We start from the raw sequence: 8,990 nt of genomic DNA on the forward strand, positions 1-8,990 counted from the left end.
CACACTATACACACTTAAGAAAATCTAACTTCAACACCTCCCTTCATCAAAAAGGACAATTCTACCTATTAGTCCACCCATAAGTCATAACATAAAAAACGAGAAGGGAGAAGACTGTTCTCTCAGGTAGACTCTGTTTTCATTTGCCTCTAATAAATTAAACATCTCCATATCTCGCTGCACTGAGTTTGATTCTAGAATTATGTGCTTTTGTACAAGAGATTTCTCAAACACAAGCCAACTACTACGTCTGCTGCCCGACTGAAGAAACAATGATTTCTTTCCACTAGAGAAAAAAACAACTATACTGCAGTTAATGAGAGACAATGTTAAATTCCAGAAGGATTTTCAAGAGTAATTTTAATCAGGGGCGCCTGGGTGGCTTAGTCAGTTAAGCGTCCGACTTTCGCTTAGGTCATGATCTCGCGGTTCGTGGGTTCGAGCCCCGCGTCGGGCTCTGTGCTGACTGCCAGCTCAGAGCCTGGAGCCTGTTTCAGTCTGTGACTCCCTCTCTCTCNTACTTATGTAGGGAATTTGTTTTACAAAATGAAAGTATGTATGAATACATAAAGAATAACAATCTAGAAGGATATTCACCCTATGGAAGAAGGAAGTTACCCTTGGTGTGAGAATTTTCTTGATAATAGTTTATATAGGTACATTTAGCTGATCTTAAATGTTTTACATGGAATATGCATTATTTTTTTATAATAAATTCCATTTTGGAGAGTTAGGCAATTCAAAAGCTAAAAACACTAAAATATAACCCAGCAATTCTAGAGGGAAAAATTTCTATCAGTTAATTGACTAAAAGCAAGCACAATGTTTTCATAAATTAAAATATGCAACAGTCAAGTCTACTCAAGAATAGATACTCTGCTTTCTTCTAAACCTACGTACATACATACATTTAAAAAGCTATTTTGATCCCCAAAAAGAATATTCTATAAAAATTCAAAGTATGTATTACAATTTGTGTTTTGCACACTAGAAACAGGACAATGTCAAGCCAATGTCCAAAAATAAGTTATTTCAATACTTTAAATACTATTTAACTAACAGAGTATTTTCACACACATATTCCTTAAAATAAGGAATGTATCAAAAGGAACTAGAACTTCTCAGAAAATGGCTGATTCCAAGGCTGGGCAAGATATGTACAAGATGAATCTGGAATACCTTGTTATGCCAAAAAAATGACAAAGTACCCAAAATAATTGGGGCATGTGATAAGGACATAACAGCAAGCTTGAGAGACTTCTCACCAGATGAATGAGAAACAATCTGAGCACCAAAATCATTAACAATAGTAATAAAGTATCAATGATTAAAAGAAAAATGATACAGACACATACAGATAGATAAATGGGAGAGGAGGGCTCTTACAGTAAAATGCCAAGCTTTAATTGGAAAACGTAGAAAAGTGCTACTGTTATAAAATTTCCATTTTTCAATTTTCATTTTCAACATAGTAAAAACTGGTTCAGGTAAGCATCATCAATGGAAACGAAGTCTAGGTGGAAATTTTGCTAAAGAACAAGGCATATGCATCGTGTTAGAGTGTCACCCCCCACATACTGCTTATAAGATGCAAGGAAAATACACTAATTATAGAGTAATCAGATACCCTAACTGGGTGATCAAAATTAACAACACCAATGAAGGGAAGACATCTTGTACCTCTGAACGCACAGAACCCTAGGGAATACATAACCTGAATCTAATCACAAGCAAACACCAGATAAACCCAAAATTAGAAACATTATATAAAAAAATAAAAGCAATAGGGAACTGTATTCTTGAAAACTGTCAATGTCATAGAAAACCAAGCTATGGAAATGTGCCCAGACTAAAGAGACATGACAAATAAATGAAATACCCGGTCCTAAACTATACTGGAAAAATAATTTAGGAAAGAAAAAATTTAAAACAAACTAAGGGCTGATGGGGGTGGAGGAGAGGGGAAGGGGGGTGATGGGCATGGAGGAGGTCACTTGTTGGGATGAGCAATGAGTATTATATGGAAACCAGCTTGACAATAACTATTTAAGAAAAAAAAAGAAAAGAAAAAATTTGGTGGGAAAAACTTGACCCTACATAGGTGAAATTGCTTATACTAGAAGAAATATTTACAAATGCTTTTACAGCTCTGTGATTACAAGGTTCCAAAGTGAATTCAACCAGATTCAACATAATCAAAGCACTGCTTCAGAGCAGTAGTAAGGAAAACTATTAGCATATAAATAACAATTCAATCAAAATCACCAACTGAAAAGTTAATAAAATTTGCCTCCAATTCTATAAAGTTTTAGCCAATAAAATGACCCATAGCCTGTAATAAATGTTTTCCTTTCTCAAACCTAGCCTGCAAAGTCACACTAATGAAATAACTCACAAACTAAAATACTGTATCACTGGGACCAGTAAGAAACAAAAAAAATTTAAGAAATTTTGACATTTTACCATCACAGTTAGAAGTGCACAAACCTTGATTACTAAATACACTTTCCAAAATATGTAAATTCCATAATTATAAATATCATTCCACCATAAATATTATCCTTCAAAGTAAAAACTTAAAATCACTGAACCTAGAGATCACCATCTATGTTCACCATGCTTGTTAGTGTTCTTTATCACATTAAAATATTTCACTTAATGTAAGGTGAGAAGCTCTGGATTCAGCCTGAGTTCAGATTCTGGCTCCACAATTTAGTATCTGAGGGCCCTTGAACAAAATATGTAATCTCTCAGTGCCTACTTTTCTAATCTATAAATTCATATAATCACCTCATGGATGAACATACGCTTCATAGGATTGTAACAACAAATGAGACACTTGCATTACACACAGAAAGTACTCAATGAAACGTCAGCAATTATTATTTTTTACATGCACTTAAAAAGGAGTCATATTCTCATACCCATTAGTGTATCAAAAAAACCTGAAAATAACAAGTATTGGCAAGAATATGGAGAAACTGGGACCCTTGTGCACTGTCGGTGGGACTGTAAAATAATGCAACTGCTATGGAAGGCAGTATGGTATCCTCAAAAAATTAAAATTGTAAATGCCATATGATCCTATAATCCAACTTCTGGGTATCCCAAAAATTGAAAGCAGTTTTTCAAAGAGATATTTACACACCCATGTCCCAAGCAGCACTATTCACAATAGCCAAGAGATGAAAACACCCCCAAATTCCATCAAAGACTGAATGGATAAACAAAATATGGTATATATAGATACAGTAAAATAAATCAGCCTTAAATAGGAAGGAAATTCCGTTACATGCTACAACATGGAAGAGCTCTACATTAAGTGAAATAAGTTAGATACAGAAAGACAAATACTATATGAGTCCCCTTATGTAAGTTATTTACAGTAGTCAAAATCAGAGACAGAAAGTCCAATGGTAGCTACCAGAGACTGAGGGCAGAAGGAAAAGGAGAGTGTGTAGAATTCTGGTTTTGCAAGATGAATAAGTACTGAACTGTTTTTGCAACAATGTACTTAACACTACTGAACTATACATTTAAAAGTGTTTAAGGGGTTCCTGGGTGGCTAAGTCGGTTAAACGTCAAACTTTGGCTGAGGTCATGATCTCACCATTCGTGGCTTTGAGACCTGCATTGGGCTCTGTGCTGACAGCCCAGAGCCTGGAGCCTGCTCCAGATTCTATGTCTCCCTCTCTCTCTGCCCCTCCCCCATTCATGCTCTGTCCCTGTCTCAAAAATAAACATTTAAAAAAATGTTTTTAAAAAGTGGCTGAGTTTTGTTCATTTTTTTTAAAAGTCATACTTTTGAAAGCCAGTACCTACAAACTCAATTGTCCTTTACCATGATAACAAGGCTGAGTGAAACTCAGGAGTTAATAGAATAGCAACAAATAAAGAAGTCAAAAAATCTTAGAAATGGACAGTGTTATTACATAATCCATCTTCATTTTGAAAAATCTCATAACTAAAACACTGCATTAAAATAAGCTTGCTATTTATTGCAGACAAACTATACAAACCCCATGAATCAACTTACTCAAGTCTCTAAAATTAGCCTGATCTTGAACCCAGGTTCTTCTGTGCTCAAGAAAAACAGAATTCTCTGATCCCATAAGTAACCCCCAGGGTCTAGACTGGTATGAAATCTTTGAAGACTACAAAGGTCACCTCAGACCCCAGACAAACCTAAAAATCATAAATAACCTCAAACCCTGTTGGACCTGAACACCTGGGCTCTGACCTGTAATCAAACAACACCCAGTCTACTTATGTATAAATTTTTCAAATTTAAGTGCAGAAAATGAGAATACAAAATCAAATATATTAACTTTTCAAATTGTTCTTATTACCTAAATCAAAGATTAAAATTAGACAGACTTTATCTCCCATTTACACAAAGATAATCACCAGATATGTGGAGAATAAAGCTTAAAGAAACGTATAGTTCATGGACTTTTTTTTTTTTAGATATAACTTTAAATATTCAGGTCTAAAGAAACAAATCAGCTGAAACTCAAAAGTTAATAAAAACTTTTCTACGTTCAGTAATTTTTAAATCTTCAAGCCATCCTTCAAAGATACTAGCAAACATCAGAGCTAGGACAATGATTGCCATATTTCATTGAAATGAGGACGTCAATTCTAAGATGTACCATTCTATCATGTGCCACTAAGAATGTAAAACCATTTCCAACATACATCAGTCATAAAGTGTATCCCAAATTTAAAGACATTAAAATATTTAAAAACTGTTATCTTACAACAGATATAATGCGATATATACAGGCTTGTTCCTCTGAATAACCTCAGGGTACCAGAAACCTAATCTATATAAGGTATCAACTATAGAGGGACGGAGAAAATAAATCAACATTTCTATAGCATCAAAACCCCAGCACCCAACGTAAACTTCTCTTAAATGCATGAAAACAGTCAATACAAACTACCAGTTCAAAGAATATATAAATAATTGTGCAGACAGCAAATCCAAAGTAAGTAAGTACAATAATTCACTATAGCTTACAGAGAGGATTTCCAAACTCAAGCAATCGAGAACCTAAGCACCAAACTATGAAACAATTCAGGTTGTCAATACCAATGTCTCTTGAATCCAATGGTCCACAGGTACTAGCTCAGAAAAAAAAAGTGCCATCTAATAAAGGAAAAAAGTTAATCCAAGACTTTTCAGCACATACTATGAACACAATAGACTCTAGAGTAGCTCAGGGAGATTTAGACGTGTAAAGTACGCTAGTGTGCTGTTTCATGAACAATGGTACAAGTGCAAAAGGAAAATCTTAACTGACCTAAAAATTTTCAGACTGAAAAAAGTAACAAAGGTTAATAAATTAACTCAATTTCAGCAAACACAAAAGAATGCATTTATTAATTTAAGTAGTGTCAACAATTAATCCAATTACAGTATGGAAACACATAAAAATATCTACTAAATTCACTTGTTTCACATGGAAAGAGCCTAAGTGTCCATCAACAGATGAATGGATCAAGAAGATGTAGTTTATCTNATATTACCTTTCTTACGCCAAAATTTGATATCATATCCTATTAAACATTAAAATATAAGCAAATCTAAATATCACAACCAATGAAATTATACAGGACAAAGAAGATCAACAAATACAAACTTGTCAGAAAACTAATTCTATTAGAATTCAATCACATATAAGCACAGATAAACATTCAAAACACACAAGGAAGAATATATTTTAAAAACCCCTCCAAACACAGCAAACCTACTGCCAATCTACAGAGAAATCTAAGAAATGTAAATTCTATTTACTTCACTAACCATTTATTTCTTACGTCCCAGCTTCACAAAGAGAGGGACTACACCTATCTATCTATAGGTAAACGAGGTCATAGAAATCATACTATTTTTTTTCTAAACAGTGACTCTACTAAATAAAACTTTCCTAAGTTTAAGGTTGATTTAGAAAACCAAATAACTAAAAATGTTTCCCTTCCTCTTTTGTTGTTTTGTCAGAGGAATCCAGTTTGATCATACATTTGGACCTTAAATGTCAAGTGCTTAGAAACTGAAATGTAAAAAACGCCCATCTGTTTAAACAAAAGACAGACGTTGGTAATTTTTGAAAATAGGTTAATTATCTTGTTACTTACGTATCAATTAATTATATTGTTCTCTCTATTCTTGTATATGTTTTTTTTAAAGTCTATGATAATAGGGCACCTGGGTGGCTCAGGTGGTTAAAACCTCCTGACTCTGCTCAGGTCATGATCTCATAGTTCCTGGGTTTCAGCCCCACACATTGGGCTCCATGCTGACAGCTCAGAACCTGGAGTCTGCTTTGGATTCTGTGTTTCTGTCTCCCTGCCCCTAACCCACTCAAAAATAAACCTTAAAACTTTTAAGAAAGTAAATAAAGTCTATGATAGTGTTAGATATTTTTAAAGTATTCAGGTGTACTGAGTGGTCTTCCTTCAACTCTCTAATTTTAATTTTTTACATTGATTTATTTATTTTTTTAAATTTTTTTTTTTAATGTTTTATTTATTTCTAGGAGAGAGAGAGAGAGAGAGCGCGTGAGCAGGGGAGGGTCAGAGAGAGAGGGAGTCACAGACTGAAACAGGCTCCAGGCTCTGAGCTGGCAGTCAGCACATAGCCCGACGCGGGGCTCGAACCCACGAACCGCGAGATCATGACCTAAGCGAAAGTCGGACGCTTAACCGACTAAGCCACCCAGGTGCCCCTACATTGATTTATTTTTGAGAGACAGAGAGACCATGAGCAGGGGAGGGGCAGAGAGAGGAGACACAGAATCCAAAGCAATCTCCAGGCTCTGAGCAAGTTGTCAGCACAGAGCCCGATGTGGGGCTCAAACCCATAAACCATAAGATCACAACCTGAGCCGAAGTCAGACTCTCAACCAACTGAGCCACCTAGGTGCCCCAAAATCTTTAATTTTAAACAAATTTAATAGAGTATCAATTTAGCAGTAAGGTTTTTTGACAGGGTACACTAACTTAAAGGTAGTCCACAAACATCTTAAGTTACTCTATCAATAGATATTAATTAGATCATACCAACTTGGAAGTTACTAAGGAAACAAATGTAATGTAATAAAGTACATATCTTATTTATATAGGCAATGATTAATTTTAAAACATTTCGTTCTTAGAATTGGAAGGAACAAATTTTCTAGTTTGGCAGTTTACACACTTTCCAGGTACTTAAAGGCCACAGACAAATCATCTTGCTTCATAAATTGGGAATTGTGTACAAAATGTAAGACTTTGTTTTAAAAAAAGAATCTAGCTACTTTAAAAATCAGGTGGGAAGGAGGGCTAAAAACCATTGTTCTACTCAACTCACATTCTACAGTATATTACTGACCTAGGAAAGGTTAAATAACTTGTATAATATCATTCAATTAATGGCAATGTAAAGAATAGAATTTAGGGCTTTTTAACTATTTGTCCAGTTCTCCTTTATTAAAACAATGCACAACCTTAAATTTAAGTTAGCTGTGAATAATATTGTTTCAATGTTCTTGTCTATAATATAATATTAGACAAAATGACATCACCTCTAAGATAATTTTCCAGGTCTAAGATTCTGACTCTATGAATGCTGAGTTTAAACAAAAGTCCATATTAAGGAGATGTATGTCCTCAAACATAGCAGAACTCTTCGAACATTTTGAGGAACTCCAGAGAAACAAAAGTCAAACACAGAAACAAGCTAACAATTAAGTTATTCAGTCTTGTCTTCTGGATCCTGAAACATTCTTGCAATTTCTCTATCTTTTAATAGTTAATGCTAGGATATTAAAATACTGTCACCAAAGATCACTGAAATAATCATAATGAAAGGTTTTCTTGGTTATTAGGTATTTTTGGAAATGATATAGGCCTATCAGACATACAACTCACTGGATGTTCAGTAACTGTTACTGAATTCCTAACAGAGAACCAAGTACATCACTCTGTTAAGTTTAAAATAAATTAATTCAGAGGAGCATTAAGTCTACTTGACACATAATGATCACAAATAAAGTTTTAATTCCCACCTATTAAAGCCTGAAAGAGGTTGCTCTGAAATATGTTAATAACCCGTTCTATGGAACTTCTGAGCTGTCGGTCTTCAGTTTGGCTTAGTTTCGAACGATACTCTTCCAAAAGGTGCAGTGCTCTCTGGGTGTCTGAGAAGAAAAGCAGAGTCTGATTAAAATTACACATATAGATGTATTACACACTATTTATGCAAATAATCTGTGAGATATCTGAACACTTCCCCAAATCCTCTAGGTCAATCAATGCTACTATGTTCACACACGTACATTCCCTGAAATAATCAAAAAATGTTAATCATATGTCACAGAAAAAGGAGGAAGGTGAGCACTTTGTAATAAAAGTGGGCTAGAGTCTATCACAATAAGACTGTTTGATCAAATATTCGTTAACACAGCTTCAAGTGATTTGATATGAAAAAGCAATTATCCATCTACAACTTGTCATCATAATCCAAATCTTAAATGTTTCAAAATACTAGTTCTTAGCCAGGATCCCACATCTATTCACAAAACAGTGTTTAGTAATAATGAAAAAGTAAAATACTAAAACACCGATTCAGAGTTTTTGAAAAGACAATTCGGAGGAAACACAATTAACTGCCTCTCTAGTCACTAGAGAGAGGTCAAAAAAAAAAGTTTGAAAAATATTTAAGTGTTTCCATCTTCTAAGGATAGGCGGCTTAGATTCCCTGAGTACTAAGGCTAGGATGATGCCGTCTGATCAGAGCTAAACAAACATTTTTAAAACACAGCAATCACAAATCATACACACATAAAAGCAAGTGACACTCGCAGGAGAGTTCTGAAATACATTCTCACCTTGCTTCCGGACCGGCATTTTTCTCCACTATCAGGAAGGGGGCACACACCTTTAAAAACATAAGACAGAACGGAGACAACTAAAGTAAAGAACAGAGTCTTAGTTAAACTAGCATT

General features: G+C 34.6%; 1 protein-coding gene across 9 annotated transcripts in view; it reads right to left on the bottom strand.

Moving 5' to 3' along the window:
- The window catches only part of DLG1 (discs large MAGUK scaffold protein 1), a 267,569-nt gene that overhangs the window by 257,665 nt on the left and 914 nt on the right, over positions 1-8,990 (bottom strand). For all 9 annotated transcript variants that reach the window (XM_077767716.1, XM_077767715.1, XM_077767714.1 and 6 more), the window contains exons 2-3: positions 8,874-8,923; positions 8,052-8,183 (exon numbers count right to left, since the gene is read on the bottom strand). In XM_077767716.1, coding sequence (XP_077623842.1) covers positions 8,052-8,183; positions 8,874-8,892 — 151 coding nt within the window. In that variant the 5' untranslated portion in view covers positions 8,893-8,923. The remainder of the gene's footprint in view (positions 1-8,051; positions 8,184-8,873; positions 8,924-8,990) is intronic.

Source organism: Crocuta crocuta, unplaced genomic scaffold (assembly GCF_008692635.1).
Source record: "Crocuta crocuta isolate KB4526 unplaced genomic scaffold, BGI_CrCroc_1.0 scaffold45, whole genome shotgun sequence".
Classification (NCBI taxonomy): Eukaryota; Metazoa; Chordata; class Mammalia; order Carnivora; family Hyaenidae; genus Crocuta; species Crocuta crocuta.